We start from the raw sequence: 24320 nt of genomic DNA, 5'->3' as shown, positions 1-24320 counted from the left end.
TTGTTATGAAAACTTGAAATCGTCTCTAGAAAGTGGGAGAGGGCACTGGACAATACAGAGGAAGAGAGGGAGAAGGGGAGGAGGGACAGAGAGTGGGAGAGGGCACTGGACAATACCGAGGGAGAAGGGGAGGAGGGACAGAGAGTGGGAGAGGGCACTGGACAATACAGAGGAAGAGAGGGAGAAGGGGAGGAGGGACAGAGAAAGTGGGAGAGGGCACTGGACAATACAGAGGAAGAGAGGGAGAAGGGGAGGAGGGACAGAGAGTGGGAGAGGGCACTGGACAATACAGAGGGAGAAGGGGAGGAGGGACAGAGAGTGGGAGAGGGCACTGGACAATACAGAGGAAGAGAGGGAGAAGGGGAGGAGGGACAGAGAAAGTGGGAGAGGGCACTGGACAATACAGAGGAAGAGAGGGAGAAGGGGAGGAGGGACAGAGAGTGGGAGAGGGCACTGGACAATACAGAGGAAGAGAGGGAGAAGGGGAGGAGGGACAGAGAGTGGGAGAGGGCACTGGACAATAGAGAGGGAGAATGGGAGGAGGGACAGAGTGGGAGAGGGCACTGGACAATACAGAGGGAGAAGGGGAGATGGGACAGAGAGAGTGGGAGAGGGCACTGGACAATACAGAGAGGGAGAAGGGGAGGAGGGACAGAGAAAGTGGGAGAGGGCACTGGACAATTCAGAGGAAGAGAGGGAGAAGGGGAGGAGGGACAGAGAGTGGGAGAGGGCACTGGACAATACAGAGGAAGAGAGGGAGAAGGGGAGGAGGGACAGAGAGTGGGAGAGTGGGAGAGGGCACTGGACAATACAGAGGAAGAGAGGAAGAGAGGGAGGAGGGGAGGAGGGACAGAGTGGGAGAGTGGGAGAGGGCACTGGACAATACAGAGAGGGAGAAAAGGAGGAGGGACAGAGAGTGGGAGAGGGCACTGGACAATAGAGAGGGAGAATGGGAGGAGGGACAGAGAGTGGGAGAGGGCACTGGACAATACAGAGGGAGAAGGGGAGGAGGGACAGAGAGAGTGGGAGAGGGCACTGGACAATACAGAGGGGGAGAAGGGGAGGAGGGACAGAGAAAGTGGGAGAGGGCACTGGACAATACAGAGGAAGAAGGGGAGGAGGGACAGAGAGTGGGAGAGGGCACTGGACAATTCAGAGGAAGAGAGGGAGAAGGGGAGGAGGGACAGAGAGTGGGAGAGTGGGAGAGGGCACTGGACAATACAGAGGAAGAGGGAGAAGGGGAGGAGGGACAGAGAGTGGGAGAGGGCACTGGACAATACAGAGGAAGAGAGGGAGAAGGGTAGGAGGGACAGAGAGTGGGAGAGTGGGAGAGGGCACTGGACAATTCAGAGAGGGAGAAGGGGAGGAGGGACAGAGAGAGTGGGAGAGTGGGAGAGGGCACTGGACAATACAGAGGAAGAGAGGGAGAAGGGGAGGAGGGACAGAGAGTGGGAGAGGGCACTGGACAATACAGAGGAAGAGAGGGAGAAGGGGAGGAGGGACAGAGAGTGGGAGAGGGCACTGGACAATACAGAGGAAGAGAGGGAGAAGGGGAGGAGGGACAGAGAGTGGGAGAGGGCACTGGACAATTCAGAGAGGGAGAAGGGGAGGAGGGACAGAGTGGGAGAGGGCACTGGACAATACAGAGGAAGAGAGGGAGTTGGGGAGGAGGGACAGAGAGTGGGAGAGGGCACTGGACAATTCAGAGAGGGAGAAGGGGAGGAGGGACAGAGAGTGGGAGAGGGCACTGGACAATACAGAGGGAGAGGGGGAGGAGGGACAGAGAGAGTGGGAGAGGGCACTGGCCAATACAGAGAGGGAGAAGGGGAGGAGGGACAGAGAGAGTGGGAGAGTGGGAGAGGGCACTGGACAATACAGAGAGGGAGAAGGGGAGGAGGGACAGAGAAAGTGGGAGAGTGGGAGAGGGCACTGGACAATACAGAGGAAGAGAGGGAGAAGGGGAGGAGGGAGAGGGCACTGGACAATACAGAGAGGGAGAAGGGGAGGAGGGACAGAGAAAGTGGGAGAGGGCACTGGACAATACAGAGGAAGAGAGGGAGAAGGGGAGGAGGGACAGAGAGTGGGAGAGGGCACTGGACAATACAGAGGAAGAGAGGGAGAAGGGGAGGAGGGACAGAGTGGGAGAGGGCACTGGACAATTCAGAGGGAGAAGGGGGGGAGGGACAGAGAGTGGGAGAGGGCACTGGACAATACAGAGGAAGAGGGGGAGGAGGGACAGAGAAAGTGGGAGAGTGGGAGAGGGCACTGGACAATACAGAGAGGGAGAAGGGGAGGAGGGACAGAGAAAGTGGGAGAGTGGGAGAGGGCACTGGACAATACAGAGGAAGAGGGGGAGGAGGGACAGAGAGTGGGAGAGGGCACTGGACAATACAGAGGAAGAGAGGGAGAAGGGGAGGAGGGACAGAGAGTGGGAGAGGGCACTGGACAATACAGAGGAAGAGAGGGAGAAGGGGAGGAGGGACAGAGAGTGGGAGAGGGCACTGGACAATACAGAGGAAGAGGGGGAGGAGGGACAGAGAGTGGGAGAGGGCACTGGACAATACAGAGGAAGAGAGGGAGAAGGGACAGAGAGAGTGGGAGAGGGCACTGGACAATACAGAGGAAGAGAGGGAGAAGGGGAGGAGGGACAGAGAGTGGGAGAGGGCACTGGACAATTCAGAGGAAGAGAGGGAGAAGGGGAGGAGGGACAGAGAGTGGGAGAGGGCACTGGACAATACAGAGGAAGAGGGGGAGGAGGGACAGAGAAAGTGGGAGAGGGCACTGGACAATACAGAGGAAGAGGGGGAGGAGGGACAGAGAAAGTGGGAGAGGGCACTGGACAATACAGAGGGAGAAGAGGAGGAGGGACAGAGAGTGGGAGAGGGCACTGGACAATACAGAGAGGGAGAAGGGGAGGAGGGACAGAGAGTGGGAGAGGGCACTGGACAATAGAGGGAGAAGGGGAGGAGGGACAGAGAAAGTGGGAGAGAGCACTGGACAATACAGAGGGAGAAGAGGAGGAGGGACAGAGAGTGGGAGAGGGCACTGGACAATACAGAGAGGGAGAAGGGGAGGAGGGACAGAGAAAGTGGGAGAGTGGGAGAGGGCACTGGACAATACAGAGGAAGAGGGGGAGGAGGGACAGAGAGTGGGAGAGTGGGAGAGGGCACTGGACAATACAGAGGAAGAGAGGGAGAAGGGGAGGAGGGACAGAGAGTGGGAGAGGGCACTGGACAATACAGAGGAAGAGGGGGAGGAGGGACAGAGAGTGGGAGAGGGCACTGGACAATACAGAGGAAGAGAGGGAGAAGGGACAGAGAGAGTGGGAGAGGGCACTGGACAATACAGAGGAAGAGAGGGAGAAGGGGAGGAGGGACAGAGAGTGGGAGAGGGCACTGGACAATTCAGAGGAAGAGAGGGAGAAGGGGAGGAGGGACAGAGAGTGGGAGAGGGCACTGGACAATACAGAGGAAGAGGAGGGACAGAGAAAGTGGGAGGGGGCACTGGACAATACAGAGGAAGAGGGGGAGAAGGGACAGAGAAAGTGGGAGAGGGCACTGGACAATACAGAGGGAGAAGGGGAGGAGGGACAGAGAGTGGGAGAGGGCACTGGACAATAGAGGGAGAAGGGGAGGAGGGACAGAGAAAGTGGGAGAGGGCACTGGACAATACAGAGGGAGAAGAGGAGGAGGGACAGAGAGTGGGAGAGGGCACTGGACAATACAGAGGGAGAAGGGGAGGAGGGACAGAGAAAGTGGGAGAGTGGGAGAGGGCACTGGACAATCCAGAGGGAGAAGGGGAGGAGGGACAGAGAGTGGGAGAGGGCACTGGACAATACAGAGGGAGAAGGGGAGGAGGGACAGAGAGAGTGGGAGAGGGCACTGGACAATACAGAGGGAGAGGGGGAGGAGGGACAGAGAGAGTGGGAGAGGGCACTGGACAATACAGAGGGAGAAGGGGAGGAGGGACAGAGAGTGGGAGAGGGCACTGGACAATACAGAGCAGGAGAAGGGGAGGAGGGACAGAGAGTGGGAGAGGGCACTGGACAATACAGAGGGGGAGGAGGGACAGAGAGAGTGGGAGAGGGCACTGGACAATTCAGAGGAAGAGAGGGAGAAGGGGAGGAGGGACAGAGAGTGGGAGAGGGCACTGGACAATTCAGAGGAAGAGAGGGAGAAGGGGAGGAGGGACAGAGAGTGGGAGAGGGCACTGGACAATTCAGAGGAAGAGAGGGAGAAGGGGAGGAGGGACAGAGAGTGGGAGAGGGCACTGGACAATACAGAGGAAGAGAGGGAGAAGGGGAGGAGGGACAGAGAGTGGGAGAGGGCACTGGACAATTCAGAGGAAGAGAGGGAGAAGGGGAGGAGGGACAGAGAGTGGGAGAGGGCACTGGACAATTCAGAGGAAGAGAGGGAGAAGGGGAGGAGGGAGAGTGGGAGAGGGCACTGGACAATACAGAGGAAGAGGGGGAGAAGGGGAGGAGGGACGGAGAGAGTGGGAGAGGGCACTGGACAATACAGAGGAAGAGAGGGAGAAGGGACCGAGAGAGTGGGAGAGGGCACTGGACAATACAGAGGGAGAGGGGGAGGAGGGACAGAGAGAGTGGGAGAGGGCACTGGCCAATACAGAGGAAGAGGGGGAGGAGGGAGAGTGGGAGAGGGCACTGGACAATACAGAGGGGGAGGAGGGACAGAGAGAGTGGGAGAGGGCACTGGACAATACAGAGGAAGAGGGGGAGAAGGGGAGGAGGGACAGAGAGAGTGGGAGAGGGCACTGGACAATGCAGAGGAAGAGAGGGAGAAGGGACCGAGAGAGTGGGAGAGGGCACTGGCCAATACAGAGGGAGAGGGGGAGGAGGGACAGAGAGAGTGGGAGAGGGCACTGGACAATACAGAGGAAGAGAGGGAGGAGGGAGAGTGGGAGAGGGCACTGGACAATACAGAGGGAGAGGGCACTGGACAATACAGAGGAAGAGAGGGAGGAGGGAGAGTGGGAGAGGGCACTGGACAATACAGAGGGAAGGGGGAGGAGGGACAGAGAGAGTGGGAGAGGGCACTGGACAATACAGAGGAAGAGAGGGAGGAGGGACGGAGAGAGTGGGAGAGGGCACTGGACAATACAGAGGGAGAAGGAGAGGAGGGACAGGGAAAGTGGGAGAGGGCACTGGACAATAGAGGAAGGGGAGGAGGGACAGAGAGTGGGAGAGGGCACTGGACAATACAGAGGAAGAGAGGGAGAAGGGGAGGAGGGACAGAGAGTGGGAGAGGGCACTGGACAATACAGAGGGGGAGGAGGGACAGGGAAAGTGGGAGAGGGCACTGGACAATACAGAGGAAGAGGGAGAAGGGGAGGAGGGACAGAGAGTGGGAGAGGGCACTGGACAATACAGAGGAAGAGAGGGAGAAGGGGAGGAGGGACAGAGAGTGGGAGAGGGCACTGGACAATACAGAGGAAGAGAGGGAGAAGGGACCGAGAGAGTGGGAGAGGGCACTGGACAATACAGAGGAAGAGAGGGGGAGGAGGGACAGAGAGAGTGGGAGAGGGCACTGGCCAATACAGAGGAAGAGAGGGAGAAGGGGAGGAGGGAGAGTGGGAGAGGGCACTGGACAATACAGAGGAAAATGGGGAGGAGGGACAGAGAGAGTGGGAGAGGGCACTGGACAATACAGAGGGAGGAGGGACAGAGAGTGGGAGAGGGCACTGGACAATACAGAGGAAGAGGGGGAGGAGGGACAGAGAGAGTGGGAGAGGGCACTGGACAATACAGAGGAAGAGAGGGAGAAGGGACAGAGAGAGTGGGAGAGGGCACTTGACAATACAGAGGAAGAGAGGGAGGAGGGAGAGTGGGAGAGGGCACTGGACAATACAGAGGGAGAGGGCACTGGACAATAGAGGGAGGAGGGAGAGTGGGAGAGGGCACTGGACAATACAGAGGGAGATGGGGAGGAGGGACAGAGAGAGGGGAATAGGGCACTGGACAATACAGAGGAAGAGAGGGAGAAGGGGTGGAGGGAGAGTGGAAGAGGGCACTGGACAATATAGAGGGAGAAGGGGAGGAGGGACAGAGAGTGGGAGAGGGCACTGGACAATACAGAGGAAGAGGGGGAGGAGGGACGGAGAGAGTGGGAGAGGGCACTGGACAATACAGAGGAAGAGAGGGAGAAGGGGAGGAGGGACAGAAAGTGGGAGAGGGCACTGGACAATACAGAGAGGGAGGAGTGTGTAGTCTCTGAAGAGCTCCATTGAGGGCCTTGCTCTGGTCACCGTGGTTACCGTAATAAGGAGCCTGGAGTGTTGTCATTCTGAGCACAGTCTCCCTTCTCTCTCTTTCGCACTCTCCATCTCCCTTTCTCTCATGTATGAATAAATAGAGTGTGTGTGTGTGTGTTGTCTGTCACATGTTGTGATGTTAACTGATACAGACAAACACTGTCTGGGAGAGAACATTCTATTCAGTGAGAGCTTTGTCTGCTTAGGCCTGTTTTAGAGAAGTGTGTTTGTGTAATGGGGGTGCAGCCAGAGGCCTAGATGACCAGATCACATATCAGGAAAAGGTCAAAGAGAAGGGGGAGTGGGAGATGGACAGAGGGAGAGGCAGAGAGGAGGATGAGATATGTAGAACTGGGATAATAAAGAGATGGAAAGGGAATGATTTTGAGAAAGAAAGATGATTGGGTGAGAGAGAGAAGTCTTTACATGTGTGTGCTTTGGCCAGGAGTGGAGGGGGAAGGAGAAGAGTGGAGGGGGAAGGAGAAGAGTGGAGGGGGAAGGAGAAGAGTGGAGGGGGAAGGAGAAGAGTGGAGGGGGAAGGAGAAGAGTGGAGGGGGAAGGAGAAGAGTGGAGGGGGAAGGAGAAGAGTGGAGGGGGAAGGAGAAGAGTGGAGGGGGAAGGAGAAGAGTGGAGGGGGAAGGAGAAGAGTGGAGGGGGGGAGAAGAGTGGGGGGGGGGAAGAAGACGAAGGGGTATCTATGATAAATGTGACAAACGAAAGGAGTGGGAAAAGGAAAGACTGGGAGGACATGTGATGAGAAGTAGAGAGAGGGAGGGAGGGACAAAGAGAGGGGGAGGGGCAGCTTTTCTCTCCCTGTGCTGGCAGCGCCAACGCCCCTCCCCCTTTTGAAATCTGTGTGCTCTGTGTGGGAGGTTATGTGAAGGGGAACAGCATATCTGCGCTGTCACACAAACACTGCCCTGCTCCATGTCATACAAAACACACACAAAGCCTTTCCCTGAGATTGAACCTTTTCCTGTGGTGTATGTGTCTGAGAGATGATGGGTGGTGCTTCGTCGCGTGCCGCGTAATATGCATTTGTCTCTTGCTGTTTCTTTCTTCCCCGTTCCTCCTCCCTACCTCTCTTGTCCCCTCCCTCTTTAATTTGCTCCCCCTCTCCCTCCTTCGGTCTCTGAGTCACTGCACCATGTTGGATACAAAGAGCAGAGGACTCCAGCGTGACAGTAGCATGGGAGCTACCGCTACGCTACGCAGCAACACACTGACCCATTAATCATCCCGTATGGAAATGATAACGCTATGCTAATTTGGATAACGGCTATGCTAATTCGGGGGATAAATCAATATGGAAATGCTAATGTCGGCTAATTGTTGAGCGGTGTGGAAATGCTACGCAGCTGAGGAGCCTATCGCTAATCGTCAGTAATCAGGAGAGCTAAGCTGTCTGGGGGTTTGACTGCTAGCAGGACGGTGTGTATGCACACACACACACACACACACACATACACGTTTGCTCTGGTCCTATCGTTATTAATCTCAACCTTATCCTTTGAGGTGTGTGTAAGTAATAATGTGTGTGTTTTGTTACAAACAGATGTGTGTGTGTGTGTGTGTAGCAGATGTTACAGACGTTCTGTCTGTGACGTCGTGGACTTCGTTAGGATTCCTGTGGTGTTATTGAGGTAGTGACGCTCAGCCTGAAGCTCAGAACAGTCTCCTAGGAGTTCCTACTCCAACACTCATTAATGGCAATGAGAAGATGTCTGGATGATCAGCATGCTGTCACTATTAATGTGCTCAATAGGAGTAGAGCTGTGTTTCCCCACAGTAATAATAGCCATTTCGGTGTGTTTGTGAGTTCGGGTCAGAGTAGGTGTAGGTTCAGATGCTTCACTTTTGCTTGGGAGAGTCATGTTAGTAGCATGTGAGACACACCCACTTTCAGACAACACGTGTTGCTGTTTTCTCTCTCATGTCACGCTATCCAGATTACTCATATGTTGGTGTGTGTGTGTGTATTCTGACGACCTTTCCCAACTCTTGTCTCCAGGTTACAGACAATATACGGACGTTTTGATGAAGCGTTGAATTCTGGGAACATGGCGCTCAGCCCCAGTCACGGTGAGTCTCTCCCTCCCTCATTTTCATTGTTGCTTTTTTGTCTTTGTGCTGTTTGTCCCTCTTTGCCCCCCATGTGGGGCTAGTGCTAGGGTCTGGCTGATCTTGTGGCTGTCTGAAGGTCCAATAGGATTACTTGTCTAATCTCTCAGGAGTTTTGTCTCCAGACTTCAGATATCTGGTGTCTGGTTGGACCAAATCCCTGCCTAGCAACATAAGAACTGCTGCTGTTACCAGGCAGTTGGAATGTTTTTTGGTTGTAAAGTTGTAGTTAGGTTTAAGGTTGTAGTTTGGTCGTAAAGTTGTGCTTTTGTTGTATATTTGTAGTTTGGTTATATATTTAAGTAATAAAGTACGAGGGGGTGTGATATATGGCCAATATACCACAGCTAAGGACTGTTCTTATGTACGATACAACACAGAGTGCTTGGATACAACCCTTAGCCGTGGTATATTGGCCATATATCACAAACCCTCGAGGTGCCTTATTGCTATTATAAACTGGATACCAACATAATTACAACAGTACAAATATTTGCTTTGCCATACCCATGGTGTACGGTCAGATATACCAAGGCTTTCAGCCAATCAGCATTCAGGGCTCAAACCATCCAGTTTCTAATTGTAGTGTGGTTGTATAGTGGTGGTGGTTGTATAGTAGTGGTAGTGTGGTTGTATAGTGGTGGTAGTGTGGTTGTATAGTGGTGGTTGTATAGTGGTGGTAGGGTGGTTGTATAGTGGTGGTTGTATAGTAGTGGTAGTGTGGTTGTATAGTTGTGGTTGTATAGTTGTGGTTGTATAGTGGTGGTTGTATAATGGTGGTAGTGTGGTTGTATAGTGGTGGTAGTGTGGTTGTATAGTGGTGGTAGTGTGGTTGTATAGTGGTGGTTGTATAGTGGTTGTATAGTGGTGGTTGTATAGTGGTGGTTGTATAGTGGTGGTATTGTGGTTGTATAGTAGTGGTGGTTGTATAGTAGTGGTTGTATAGTGGTGGTAGTGTGGTTGTATAGTGGTTGTATAGTGGTGGTAGTGTGGTTGTATAGTAGTGGTTGTATAGTGGTGGTAGTGTGGTTGTATAGTGGTGGTTGTATAGTGGTGGTAGTGTGGTTGTATAGTGGTGGTAGTGTGGTGGTATTGTGGTTGTATAGTGGTGGTGGTAGTGTGGTTGTATGGTGGTTGTATAGTGGTGGTATTGTGGTTGTATAGTGGTGGTGGTAGTGTGGTTGTATAGTTGTGGTTGTATAGTGGTGGTAGTGTGGTTGTATAGTGGTGGTTGTATAGTGGTGGTTGTATAGTGGTGGTATTGTGGTTGTATAGTGGTGGTAGTGTGGTTGTATAGTAGTGGTTGTATAGTGGTGGTTGTATAGTGGTGGTAGTGTGGTTGTATAGTGGTGGTTGTATAGTGGTGGTAGTGTGGTTGTATAGTGGTGGTATTGTGGTTGTATAGTGGTGGTTGTAGTGTGGTTAATTTGGTTTTGACATTGGAATTTGGTTGTAGAGTTGTTGCTTTTTTGTTTATAAAGATTTGCAGTTGTCTACAATTTGCCTAGTTGTATTGTACAGTTTTTGGATGTAAAGTTGTAGTTTTCAGTTGTCTACAGTTTGTATTGTATTTGTTGTACTGTAATTTGTCTGTTCCTTAGTCAGTATCTCTATACGCAATCTGTTGAGGTACTTTTATCCTGAGGGGATCACAGAGGGGGTTAAGACATGGGGGTGTAAGGTTGCTATGATACCATGTCCAATGGCAGCATGGGGTGGTTAGGTTTAACCCCTGCACTCCCAGTGGTTTCAGTTTGGATCTCTTCAGAGAGGGCAGTGAGCTTTGGGCTCCTAGTCCACTTGCAGAAACACTGGAAGGTCAGTCCAAGCTCTCGTTCTGTTCCATTCTGATGTGGACTCTGTTTCCCCCCCAAACAGTAAACCCAAAGCTCCAACCGGAGGACAGAAGATACGATATCAGTCACACACACACGCCATCAGCCAAACACAGCACACACATTTAGAACACAGTAAAGCAAGAGGAAGCCAGACTGCATTGTCAGGGACGAAGAGCACACACACACTGACTGTGGGGCTGTTATTATTCTGAAGGCTCAACACAGCTGTTGCTGGGAGGCACAGGGGGAGCCACAGAGGGAAGGGGAAAGAGGGAGGCGAGGGATGGAGGGAAGAGAGAAAGAGAGAGATCTGCAGTTGTACAAGTCAGAGCTGTGCCTGTCACTGCTTTCCCTGATTCATCATGACAGAGGGAACGAGAGAGCAAGCAAATGAAGGAAAACTGAAAAGAGAGGAGAGCATTTCTCTACACTCTTATTATGGCTGTCGGAGGCGAGGGATACAGTGTGTGTGTGTGTGTGTGTGTGTGTGTGTGTGTGTGTAATCTTTGGCTCTGGGGTGAAATCCGTTTAGGGAGTTACTCTTGAGTTCCTTAAAATGTCTGGGGATAGTTTGAGTGTATGTGAGTGGGATTGAGTTCTTTGTCCCTCCCTACTCCCTCTTCTCTCCCAACTCTCTCTCTCCCTCCCTACTCCCTCTTCTCTCCCAACTATCTCTCTCCCTCCCTACTCCCTCTTCTCTCCCAACTCTCTCTCTCCCTCCCTACTCCCTCTTCTCTCCCAACTCTCTCTCTCCCTCCGTACTCCCTCTTCTCTCCCAACTCTCTCCCTCCCTCCCTACTCCCTCTTCTCTCCCAACTCTCTCCCTCCCTCCCTACTCCCTCTTCTCTCCCAACTCTCTCTCTCCCGCCCTACTCCCTCTTCTCTCCCAACTCTCTCTCTCCCGCCCTACTCCCTCTTCTCTCCCAACTCTCTCTCTCCCTCCCAACTCTCTCTCTCCCTCCCTACTCCCTCTTCTCTCCCAACTCTCTCCCTCCCTCCCTACTCCCTCTTCTCTCCCAACTCTCTAGTAGTTTGTAGGTCAGGAGTGTGTAGGTAGGACACTGGGTGTCTTTGGTGAGAGAGAGGTTTTATTTAAGACTGTTAGACTTTGGGACTGAAACTCACATTTTTAAGGTGTGTGTGTGTGTGTGTGTGAGAGGGTAATGTGTGTCACTGCTGCTGGCTTCTCTCTGTGCCTCATTGAAATGTAAGAACACACACACTACAGTAGTCCTAGTAGCCCAGAGTAATTGAGTGCACTGCAAACTGACCCTCAGTAGCTTCCATCAGCTGCTTAGTGGTGCATTGTTGAGACACACACACACACACACACACGCAAGCTCATTCTGCCTCGATGCCTCTCTGTCTCTGCAGAGGATAGTGTGACCCCGTTTCCAGGGTAGCCTGTTTCCACGGTTACGCTGCCATTTTATTATTATGGTCTATCCCTATTCTTGACCTGGAAATGGAACGGTTCAGTGTCTGTGCTGCTCGTCTCCTTGTTTCCTATCCTCATCTCCTTGTTCCATCACCTTGTCTCCTTGTTTCATCTACTTGTTCAATTTGCTTGTTTCATATCATTGCATCCTTGTTTCATTGCATCCTTGTTTCCTCTCCATCTCCTTGTTTCATATCCTAGTCTCATCTCCTCATCTCCTTGTCTCCTAGTCTCACAGATTTCTATCGTATTGCGTCCATCTCCGAAAAGAAGACAACCAAGGAGAATCATCCTTCGTCATAGTACTGTATTTAAACATACTGTTATGGCATTTTAGGGCAGTATTGCTATCAAGGCATGTCCGGCTCCACGTTGGGTATTTATTGATATCCTCGTCACATACTATGTATTGGCTGTTCATATGTGGAACTGTGTTGGCATGTTCAGTCAGTCGGCTTGTGTGGATTGGATCTGTGTCTGTATCACACGGGCCTGACTCCTGCCCGGGCGTGAAAATATGTTTATAACGTGTGCTTCTGCAGCTTAGAACAGATTACCATACACACACACGTGACGTTGGTACAGAAGGGCCTCGATGTACTAATCCTGTTCCTGAGTGTGTTGTGTTCCTAGCTAGCTAACATTCTAGTTTCCAAACGAAAGTTCGCTAGTTCGAATCCCCGAGCTGACAGTGAAAAATCTGTCTGTGTCCTTGATCAAGGCACTCAACCCTAATTGCTCCTGGGTATAAGTTGATGGCGGACCCTGGCCTTGACCCCACTCTCCGAGGGTGTCTCAGGGAGAGTTGGGATAGGCAAAAAAACATTTCCATTTCACAAGTGTGTACTAATACAATTGGTACATGAGGGAAATAGGGCACATATGAACACACTGCCGTGTGCAGTCAGAGCTCTGTCTCTAATTTAGTGTGAGTGATATCGCAACTGTCAGTCTTCCTTCCAAGAGTCTTCTTCCTTTGTTTTTGTTGTTTCACAGATAGGCTAGTGCTGCCCCCCTGTGGACACAAACACATTTTTGCAGAGCATTGACAAAATGCCTGTGTTTTGTGTGTCTGTGAGATGGTTGTGTGTGTGGTCTTGTTCTTCTATTCTAGTGGGTACCTAAAATCCCCCCCACACGCACACAAGGATTTTCGGTATACAAGGATAGTAAAACAATATTCTCCCTCATGACTACATTTCTCACTTCCCCATGAGGACAAAGGCTATTTTAAGCTTTAGAGTTACAATTAGGGTTAGGGGTTAGGTTAGTGAAAATAGGAATTTGAATGGAAATATATTTTGTGTGTGTACTCGCATGTAGTTATTTTACAATGCTCCACCAAATTTGTGTTGCTTTCTGGGTGGTTTTGTTACGGATGTATTTTTTGGCTGTGTGTGTGACGTTCTCAGAATGTGGATTGTGTTTCCCCTCTTCCCTGCATGGGAATGACTGGGATCATTTTCACCTTTATTAGGGATTGGAGAGTGTGTGTTTGCCTCTGCATGTTTGGTTTGTGTATCTGAAACCCAAATGTTTTTTTTGATTGGGGACTGGGGAGTGCGTGTATACTTTCTCTTAAAATTGTTTTAGTTCTGCCTGTAGCAGCAAGTAGATATGTGGATTATAACTGAGCACATCACCTCACTCACATTCTACACTGAGTGTATGAAACATTGGGAACACCTGCTCTTTCCATGACAAATCAAATGTTATTAGTCAAATGCGCCGAATACAACCTTTTTTATTTGTTTATTTATCCGTTATTTTACCAGGTAAGTTGACTGAGAACACGTTCTCATTTGCAGCAACGATCTGGGGAATAGTTACAGGGGAGAGGAGGGGGATGAATGAGCCAATTGTAAACTGGGGATTATTAGGTGACCGTGATGGTTTGAGGGCCAGATTGGGAATTTAGCCAGGACACCGGGGTTAATACCCCTACTCTTACGATAAGTGCCATGGGATCTTTAATGACCTCCGAGTGTCAGGACACCCGTTTAACGTCCCATCCGAAAGACGGCACCCTACACAGGGCAGTGTCCCCAATCACTGCCATGGGGCATTGGGATATTTTTTTTAGACCAGAGGAAAGAGTGCCTCCTACTGGCCCTCCAACACCACTTCCAACAGCATCTGGTCTCCCATCCAGGAACTGACCAGTACCAAGGTGTAGACCTTAGAGTGAAATTCTTACTTACAAGCCCCTAACCAACAATACAGTTAAAATATATGAATAAGAAATAAAAGGAACAACTAATTAAAGAGCAGTAGTAAAATAACAATAGCGAGACTATATACAGGGGTACCGGTTAGTTGAGGTAATATGTACATGTAGGTAGAGTTATTAAAGTGACTATGCATAGATAATAACAGAGTAGCAGTGGTGTAAAAGAGGGGGTGGGCAAGGCAAATAGTCTGGGTAGCCATTTGATTAAATGTTCAGGAGTCTTATGGCTTGGGGGTAGAAGCTGTTTAGAAGCCTCTTGGACCTAGACTTGGCCCTCCGGTACCGCTTACCATGCGGTAGCTGAGAGAACAGTCTATGACTGGGGTGGCTGGAGACTTTGACCATTTTTAAGGCCTTCCTCTGACACCGCCTGGTATAGAGGTCCTGGATGGCAGAAAGCTTGGCCCCAGTGGTGTACTGGGCCGTACGCACTACCCTCTGTAGTGCCTTGCGGTCGGAGGCCGAGCAGTTGCCATACCAGACGGTGATGCAACCAGTCAGGATGCTCTCTGGTGCAGCTGTGCTCGGTCATCCTTTTCCTGTAGTCCCCAATAATCTACTTTGTCTTGATCACGTTGAAGGAGAGGTTGTTGTTCTGGCACCACACGGCCAGGTCTCTGACCTACTCCCTATAGGCTGTTGTGTCATCGTCAAACTTAATGATGGTGTTTGAGTTGTGCCTGGTCGTGCAGTCATGAGTGAACAGGGAGTACAGGAGGGGACTGAGCACACACCCCTGAGGGGCCTCTGTGTTGAATATCAGTTTAGCGGATGTGTTGTTACCTACCCTTACCACCTGGGGGCGGCCCATCACAAAGTCCAGGATCCAGTTGGAGGGAGGTGTTTAGTCCCAGGGTCCTTAGCTTAGTGATGAGCTTTGAGGGCAATATGGTGTTGAACGCTGAGCTGTAGTCAATGAATAGCATTCTCATATAGGTGCTCCTTTTGTCCAGGTGGGAAAGGGCAGTGTGGAGTGCAATAGAGATTGCATCATCTGTCGATCTATTGGTGCGGTATGCACATTTGAGTGGGTCTAGGGTTTCTGGGATAATGATGTTGATGTGAGCCATGACCAGCCTTTCAAAGCACTTTGTGGCTACAGATGTGAGTGCTACGGGTCGGTAGTCATTTAGGCAGGTTACCTTCGCTTCCTTGGGAATAAGGACTATGGTGGTCTGCTTAAAATGTTGGTATTACAGATTCTAACGGGGAGAGGTTGAAAATGTCAGTGAAGACACTTGCCAGTTGGTCAGCGCATGCTCGCAGTACACGTCCTGGTAATCCGTCTGACCCTGTGGCCTTGTGAATGATTGATGTGAGTAAGACCTTTAAACAGGTCGACTGCGGAGAGCGTGATCACACAGTCGTCTGGAACAGCTGGTGCTATCATGCTATTTGCATCGAAGCGAGCATAGAATTAGTTTAGCTCGTCTGGTAGGCTTGTGTCACTGGGCAGCTCTCGGCTGTGCTTCCATTTGCAGTCTGTAATGGTTTGCAAGCCCTGCCACATCCGACGAGCGTCTGAGCCGGTGTAATACGATTCGATCTTAGTCCTGTACTGACGCTTTTCCTTGTTTGATGTTTTGTCGGAGGGCATAGCGGGATTTCTTATAAGCTTCAGGGTTAGAGTCCCGCTCCTTGAAAGCGGCAGCTCTAGCCTTTAGCTCAGTGCGGATGTTGCCTGTAATCCATGGCTTCTGGTTGGGGTATGTGCGTACGGTCGCTGTGGGGACGACGTCATCGATGCACTTATTGATGAAGCCATTGACTGATGTGGTGGACTCCTCTAAGCCATTGGAGGAATCCCAGAACATATTCCAGTCTCTGCTGGCATGTAGCTAAGCATCTTAGCATCATGTAGCTAAGCATCTTAGCATCATGTAGCTAAGCATCTTAGCATCATGTAGCTAAGCATCTTAGCATCATGTAGCTTAGCATCTTAGCATCATGTAGCTTAGCATCTTAGCATCATGTAGCTTAGCATCTTAGCATCATGTAGCTTAGCATCTTAGTATCAAGTAGCTAAGCATCTTAGCATCATGTAGCTTAGCATCTGCTTCATCTGACCACTTTTTTTATTGATCTTGTCACCTGTGCTTCTTGCCTTAATTTTTGCTTGAAAGCAGGAATCCGGAGGATAGTTTCTGTCAGATTTGCCAAATGGAGGGTGAGGGAGAGCTTTGTACGCGTCTGTGTGTGGAGTAAAGGTGGTTTAAAGTCCACGGCCTCTGGATGAGTGTTTTCCTGTTTACTTATGGCGGAATACAGCTCATTCAGTGTGGTCTTAGTGCCAGCATCAGTCTGTGGTGCTATGTAGATGGCCAAGGGGGAGTTGTACCTCTGATTAGGCTTTTGGATTTAGCGTCTGGGTACCAACACTTTACACCAATATGTCTCTCTCCTCGCTGAATGAGTGACATCAATGAATGGATGATAGAAACCAGATAGAAACGGATGATTTTGCTGATCATTCAAATTCAATCGTGAATTATGAGGATGAAGAAGAGGGTGATTGAATTAAGAACAATAGTGTAAGAATTGTTCTTCCTCTGTCCCGCATGCACAACCACACCTGAAAAAATACCATATTTTTTAGTTTCTCCTTTGTCAGAAGAAGCTGTAACTGGACTGGAGCCTATTACATCCATATCATAAAAACCCATTTATGGTTGATCCGAAGAAAACGGTCCGGAGGCTCCGTATGGAGGGTGTGACGCAATTGCGGAGCCTCCAGAGGCATGCAGACGCCAAATTGAGCTCCGTACTGCAACATCGTGCGCATCCCACATTTGTTAACAAAGCGGAGGGCTCTGATTGGTTGATGGTAGGTGAGGGTGGAAGGTCCTGTATAAACACAAACTCACTTCCTTCACAACAACTCTGCACTGCTCTGTGATGTGCAAGAGGTATGAATGCCCTGACTTTTGCAGAGATTTCACTGTAAATGCTGCACAGCCAAGGCAGACGTCGGATTGACCATTCAGCACCTTTAACTTTTGTTACACTGTAATATTTTTTATTGTAAGAGAAACGGATATGTTCTGTTAAATTCTATGATATTCTTACTGTAAAATATACACTTTGTTGACAGAATATACAAGACCGATGTCTGCTAAATGAACAATGGCGTAACCATATAGTCTCGGCTACTAAGCACAGAGAAATTATAACAGAATAAAATAGAATACATCCACTCAAGTTTCTTCAACTGTCTTCTGACTGAGTAGAGCGATGTTGATGTCGTGCCGTGATGCCAGCAGATTCCTGATGGGCTTTGCCTATCGCTCATCTTCTTCCATCAGTGACTCTATTGGTTGAATAGTCTCACTGGAAATGGAATACTAAGTAAAAATGTGCAGCAAACAGTAAAGACCAGCAATAGATGTCGTCTTTACATAGCAAGGCCACATTGGGGGAGTCTTTACATAGCAAGGCCACATTGGGGGAGTCTTTACGTAGCAAGGCCACATTGGGGGAGTCTTTACATAGCAAGGCCACATTGGGGGAGTCTTTACATAGCAAGGCCACATTGGGGGAGTCTTTACATAGCAAGGCCACATTGGGGGAGTCTTTACGTAGCAAGGCCACATTGGGGGAGTCTTTACGTAGCAAGGCCACATTGGGGGAGTCTTTACATAGCAAGGCCACATTGGGGGAGTCTTTACATAGCAAGGCCACATTGGGGGAGTCTTTACATAGCAAGGCCACATTGGGGGAGTCTTTACATAGCAAGGCCACATTGGGGGAGTCTTTACATAGCATGGCCACATTGGGGGCGGCTTTACATAGCAAGGCCACATTGGGGGAGTCTTTACATAGCAAGGCCACATGGGGGAGTCTTTACATAGCATGGCCACATTGGGGGAGTCTTTACATAGCATGGCCACATTGGGGGAGTCTTTACATAGCATGGCCACATTGGGGGAGTCTTTACATAGCAAGGCCACATTGGGGGAGTCTTTACATAGCAAGGCCACATTGGGGGAGTCTTTACATAGCAAGGCCACATTGGGGGAGTCTTTACATAGCAAGGCCACATTGGGGGAGTCTTTACATAGCAAGGCCACATTGGGGGTGTCTTTACATAGCAAGGCCACATTGGGGGAGTGCCAGACCGCTTTAACGGATAGTCACGTGTTGAAGGGGTTGAGGGACGAGGTGATGGAGGCACAATCCAGCCAGGCACACCTGTGAACTCTGGAAGGCCACCTGCAACAGGCAGAGGCAACAACCGTGGCGGGTTTGTTAGGTCTGAAATTGGTCACAGTTTACGCCTTGATTAAAGCCATTAAATTGGACAATAACCAGCCGAAACTCTCATAATAGCTGACTTACATGAGAAAATTCCCCAATTTCTGTTTCTTTGTGTCTACAAAAACAACAGCATTTGTTAAATGTGCTGCATGGTCAATCTGAAGTCTGCACTGGCCGGTGATACGCCCTCTGCAGAAGTCAGAGCATTCACACTTCCTGCGCTTCATGTAGCTGCTGAGCAGACCTGTTGTCAAGGAAGTGAGTTTGTGTTTATACAGGATCTCCCGCCCCCACCTACCATCAACCAATCATGTCAATACAGAGCTTTACGGAGCCCTACGCATTGTTACGACATTTGGGAGGTGCACAGCAATGCGGTATGGAGCTCGATTTTCCTTTTTTGGGTGGAACAGAAACACCATTAATTAAGCTAAAATATCAGGAATAAATTGTAAATATAAAGGCAAGGATAAGCTTATTGTCATAAAGATAATGGAATAGCCTACATAATCTCAAACCGCTACAGTCAGTTGTGTTATTGGGTTGGTTCCTGATGGTTTTATCTCACTGCTCTTCTCCCCAGAGGATACGTCTCTCCAGGTTGTCATGGCAACAGCCTGAACAGTGCTCACCATGAATGATCCCTCCCTCTTTTCCTTTTCTCTCTCCTCTCTCTCTCCTTTCTATTCCTCCCTTTTCTTTCTCTACAAATCTTTCTCTGTCCTCTCCATCTTGCTCTCCCTCATTTTCACTCTAAAGCTCCCTTTCCCCATCTCTCTTCGCTCTCTCTCTCTCTCTCTCTCTCTCTCTCTCTCTCTCTCTCTCTCTCTCTCTCTCTCTCTCTCTACATCTCTCTCTCTCTCTCTCTCTCTACATCGCTCTCTCTCTCTCTCTCTTTCTCTCTCTCTCTCTCTACATCGCTCTCTCTCTCTCTCTCTCTCTCTCTCTCTACATCGCTCTCTCTCTCTACATCGCTCTCTCTCTCTCTCTCTCTCTCTCTCTCTCTCTACATCGCTCTCTCTCTCTACATCGCGCTCTCTCTCTCTCTCTCTACATCGCGGTCTCTCTCTCTCTCGCGCGTCTTTGCTCCTCCGTCCTTGACAGAGATTCGCCCTCCTAAGGGGGCTGTGTTACTGTTAAAGCACCGCTGTAAGCGCCTTTAGCAAATGATTAGCATCATCAGGCAGCTTTATTTATTTGAATGTACAAAACAAATTGGGAGTAGATCAACTTTAATATTATCGGTTGTATCAATGTAATTGTTTGCATGATTTCTAATTCAACTTTCTTTTTTATTTAAACATTTCCATCCCTACACTACTTGGAGTAAACAAATGGACAACATTACTTCTTCTAACAGATATTTCGCTCACATCTATAGTACCTGTAGTTAAATAATTATACATTCCTAATTGGATATTCATCCACATTGACCGCCTATCCACCATTCATTCTGATGTTTACTCCAACCCCCCACGATGTCCACAGATTAACCCATCTTTCCCAGTATAATGCCATTATGCTATTTCCTATTGCAATGCATCAAGCAGAAACTCAATGTGATGTATATTAACTTTGAGTCTGTCTCCCAATCTAGACTCATTAAACACCAGTTGACTGGTTGTTACCACTTGAAATGGATAGCACTCTAAATTCTATAGCTGTGTGCATTTACAATGACTCCTGGCTGGGATATTTCATCCACAGTCCATCACTCAAACAATTTTGGCGACAAATACTTTTTTAAAGAAAGGGTTATAGAAAAGGGTTAATATATTTGTCATAGCGGTGTAATAAGGGTTAATATAGTTGTCATAGCGGTGTAATAAGGGTTAATATAGTTGTCATAGAAGCGTAATAAGGGTTGTTGCAGTGTCTCTGCATCTTCTCTCATTAAGTGTTAGGTCACTGAACCCTGACCTCTGATCCCAACACCCTAACACACTCCGACCTGAGATGGAACTGCGATTGAGGTTGTGTGTGTGTGGGTGGGTGGAGCCTCTCTACACACACTCAAAAAGCAGGTTTCAGCTGGAGGGATGTGATCCTCCCCACTCCTCCCCTCTGCCTTCCTCTCAGCCCTGATCTGTCCATCTCTACACCTCCACAGCCACTATGGCCCACTCAGCCTTTGTTCTCTCTGTGTGTGTGTGTGTGATGGATATGTGAAATATGATTAGACACTGTAAAGTGTGTGTTAAGCTGTCAATGCTGCGGTGTGTGTTTGGGTGTGTATGTCGATGGTAATGAGTTTAGCTGCTGTGAGGGAGGCTAGAGAAACCCAATTAATATTCTGGGGGCGTCACACACACTCTCCTTCCTCCTCACTGGCTGCTACACCATGATGTCATCTCTGCACTGATTGGCTGCCTGGCCACGGAGGGAAGGAGGGGAGAAGAGCTATCGAGCGAATGAGAGATGGAGAGAGAGGGAGGAGAGAGAAAATGCCGGCAGTGGTGTGGGTGGAGGGTTTTTCGGATGGCAGTTAAGGTTTGTGTATCTAGACCTATTTTGAGGGGTGTGTATGTTGGGGTACTGGTCTGAGAAGAGGGGGGCGCCATAAAACCACGCCCTCCTGGAGGCATGAGGCGCCTCATCTGCAAACGCATCTGTGACTGTGAGTGCAGGGCTGGGCCCACCGTGTGTGTGTTTCTGCTTCTACAGGAGCATCAATTAGAGCTGCTTTTAGCTGGTGTACCTCTGTGTGAATGAGGGTTGGTTGTGTTTGTTGGTGTGTGCATGATTCGCATGCATGTAGTCTGTTGGTGTGTGTCCGTCGTTCTTAACATTGTGTACGTCTGTGTGTAGGGGTGTAGGGTGGTGGCTTTGGCGCATTTCTCAGCCCTGTGCGGTGGTTGTCAAAGCGACTGAGTGTCTGCGTTTCTCTGACAGCGCTTTCATCTCTGCTGCACGGCTAGCGGTGTGTTTGGAGGGGGCTCTAATAACACACAGGGTGATGCTTTGAGGCACATGGAGGTGTCTCTCCCATGCTGTGGATTGCTGGTGTGTGTTTTGGTGTGAATGTATCTGTTGTATGCCATCATGATCTCAGGGTCTATCAGCTAGAAAACGTTTTCTGTTAGTGATTATTGTGTAGTCGGTCAGTGTGTGTTCGTGTATTGCCTGCATTAGCTACTTTCCCTGCAGCCAGTGGCCTCTGTTTCTGTCATTACTATTGATCACTGATCAGCACTGACTTTGCTATTTTCTTCAGCCAAGACCTTTCCTCCTTCTCTCCTCCTCTTTCCACTCCTCCTCTCTCTCCTCTTTCCACTACTCCTCTCTCCTCTCCTCCTCCTTTCACTAACTACTTTAATAACAGAAGGGTGAAATAATAAAATGTCATTAAAGATATGTATGATAACAATGTTACTACAGTATTATGATTAGAGGTCCACCGATTAATCGGAATGGCCGATTACCAGTTTTCATAACAATCGGAAATCGGTATTTTGGGGCGTCGATTTGCCAATTTTTATTTTTATTTATATATATATATATATATATATATATATATATATATATATATATATATATATATATATATATATATATATATATATATATATATATATATATATATATATATATACATATCTCATTTTTTTATTACCTTTTATTTAACTAGGCAAGTCAGTTAAGAACAAATTCTTATTTTCAATGACGGCCTTAAAGGTTAACTGCCTTGTTCAGGGGCAGAACGACAGATTTTCACCTCGTCAGCTCGGGGGATTCAATGCTGCAACCTTACAGTTAACTAGCCCAACGCAATAACAACCTGCCTGTCTCTCGTTGCACTCCACAAGGAGACTGCCTGTTACGCAAATGCAGTAAGCCAAGGTAAGTTGCTAGCTAGCATTAAACTTAACTAGTGATTATGATTTATTGTTTTTTATAAGTTAACTACACATGATTGATGATATTACTAGATATTATCTAGCGTGTCTTGCGTTGCATATAATCTGACTGAGTGGTGGTAGGCAGAAGCAGGCGCGTAAACATTAATTCAAACAGCACTTTCGTGCGTTTTGCCAGCAGCTCTTCGTTGTGCATCAAGCATTGCGCTGTTTATGACTTCAAGCCTATCAACTCCCGAGATGAGGCTGGTGTAACTGAAGTGAAATGGCTAGCTAGTTAGCGCGCGCTAACTAGAGGGACGGAAGCTATACTGTTACACTCGCAATACTAAAGTGACTATAAGAATATCCAATAGTCAAAGGTTAATGAAATACAAATGGTATAGAGGGAAATAGTCCTATAATTCCTATAATAACTACAACCTAAGACTTCTTACCTGGGAATATTGAAGACTCATGTTAAAAGGAACCACCAGCTTTCATATTTTATTTATTTTACAAGGCAAGTCAGTTAAGAACAAATTCTTATTTTCAATGACGGCCTAGAAACAGTGGGTTAACTGCCTGTTCAGGGGCATATCGACAGATTGGTACCTTGTCAGCTCAGGGGTTTGAACTTGCAACCTTCCGGTTACTAGTCCAACACTCTAACCATGTTCTGAGCAAGGAACTTAAACGTTAGCTTTCTTACATGGCACATTTTGCACTTTTACTTTCTTCTCCAACACTTTGTTCTTGCATTATTTAAACCAAATTGAACATGTTTCACTATTTACTTGAGACTAAATTGATTTTATTGATGTATTATATTCAGCTAAAATAAGTGTTCATTCAGTATTGTTGTAATTGTCATTATTACAAATAAATAAATAAAAAATTGTCCGATTTAATCGGTATCGGCCTTTTTGTTCCTCCAATAATCGGTATCGACGTTGAAAAATCGTAATCGGTCGACCTCTAATTATGATGTATGACCACAATGTTACGACAGTATTATGATGTATGACCACAATGTTACGACAGTATTATGATGTATGACCACAATGTTAGGACAGTATTATGATGTATGACCACAATGTTAGGACAGTATTATGATGTATGACCACAATGTTAGGACAGTATTATGATGTATGACCACAATGTTACGACAGTATTATGATGTATGACCACAATGTTACGACAGTATTATGATGTATGACCACAATGTTAGGACAGTATTATGATGTATGACCACAATGTTAGGACAGTATTATGATGTATGACCACAATGTTACGACAGTATTATGATGTATGACCACAATGTTAGGACAGTATTATGATGTATGACCACAATGTTACGACAGTATTATGATGTATGACCACAATGTTACGACAGTATTATGATGTATGACCACAATGTTAGGACAGTATTATGAATGATTCTCTCTCTCAGACCATAGTTTTGAGGATGACGTGGACAGTACAGATGGGAGCCGTGCTCAGGCTGCCTTCAAAGTCCCCAAAATCCCCAAGAAGCCGGCCGAGTCCTCTACCGCACGCAGACCCAGCGCTACAGGACCCAAGATCGGAGGTAAGAGTGCAGCTCCTAGTCAACACCAATCTGGCCTGCTCACCTCTTAGAAGCATCTATTGATATTTCATTGGGCGTTATGTAACCCAGGAGTAATCACACTTGAATAAAAAAAAAGAGACATTTGCAAATAAAGTTCCTTCGATTGATTTCATATCATTAGTCTCATTGGCTTGATGGCCAGAAGGGGACTGCTGAGACGTCTGGTATAAAATCCAAACGTTATTAATCACATTATATCCCCTGCTCCTGGGCTGGGTAAGGAGCCTCGGCTCATATAGGAGCAGGAGTCTATGTCCTGTTTCCATAGCGTGAGGCAGTTTGTATACAAGTACAACCCCTGGACAGGACCCGAGTCTATCACAAGATCTTACCCCCAATCTATCTCCTTAATGCTGAGTGCCAAGCAGAGACTCATCGGGTCTCATTTTTACAGTCTTTGGTATGAATCGGCCGGGCATCGAACTCCTAACCTTCCTATTTCAGGGCAGACACTAAGCACAAGGCCATTGAGTTGGGCTGGCTAATTAAACAATAAGGCACGAGGGGGTGTTGTATGTGGCCAATATACCACGGCTAAGGGCTGTTCTTAAGCATGATACAACACTGAGTGCTTGGATACAGCCCTTAGCCGTGATATATATACTAATGGCTGTATCCAGGCACTCAGTGTTGTATCATGCGTAAGAACAGCCCTTAGCTGTGGTATATTGGCTCTATTCCACAAACCCCTGAGGTGCCT

The 24320-nt window shown here is 48.4% G+C and overlaps 1 protein-coding gene across 50 annotated transcripts in view; it reads left to right on the top strand.

Moving 5' to 3' along the window:
- Nucleotides 1-24320, top strand: part of clasp2 (cytoplasmic linker associated protein 2) — a 93464-nt gene that overhangs the window by 18096 nt on the left and 51048 nt on the right. For 36 of the 50 annotated variants that reach the window (XM_036953191.1, XM_036953169.1, XM_036953174.1 and 33 more), the window contains exons 7-9: nt 8282-8352; nt 11898-11969; nt 23441-23578. In XM_036953191.1, the coding sequence (XP_036809086.1) occupies nt 8282-8352; nt 11898-11969; nt 23441-23578 (281 nt within the window). Of the gene's footprint in view, nt 1-7077; nt 7702-8281; nt 8353-11897; nt 11970-20610; nt 20769-23440; nt 23579-24320 lie in introns of those variants that run through there. The other 14 variants (XM_036953193.1, XM_036953186.1, XM_036953210.1 and 11 more) reach the window with 5 other exon arrangements.

The sequence above is a fragment of the Oncorhynchus mykiss genome, chromosome 18, assembly GCF_013265735.2.
Source record: "Oncorhynchus mykiss isolate Arlee chromosome 18, USDA_OmykA_1.1, whole genome shotgun sequence".
Taxonomy (NCBI): domain Eukaryota; kingdom Metazoa; phylum Chordata; class Actinopteri; order Salmoniformes; family Salmonidae; genus Oncorhynchus; species Oncorhynchus mykiss.
Note: the sequence above shows the minus strand (reverse complement) of the source record. Positions and strands in the feature narration are given on the sequence as shown.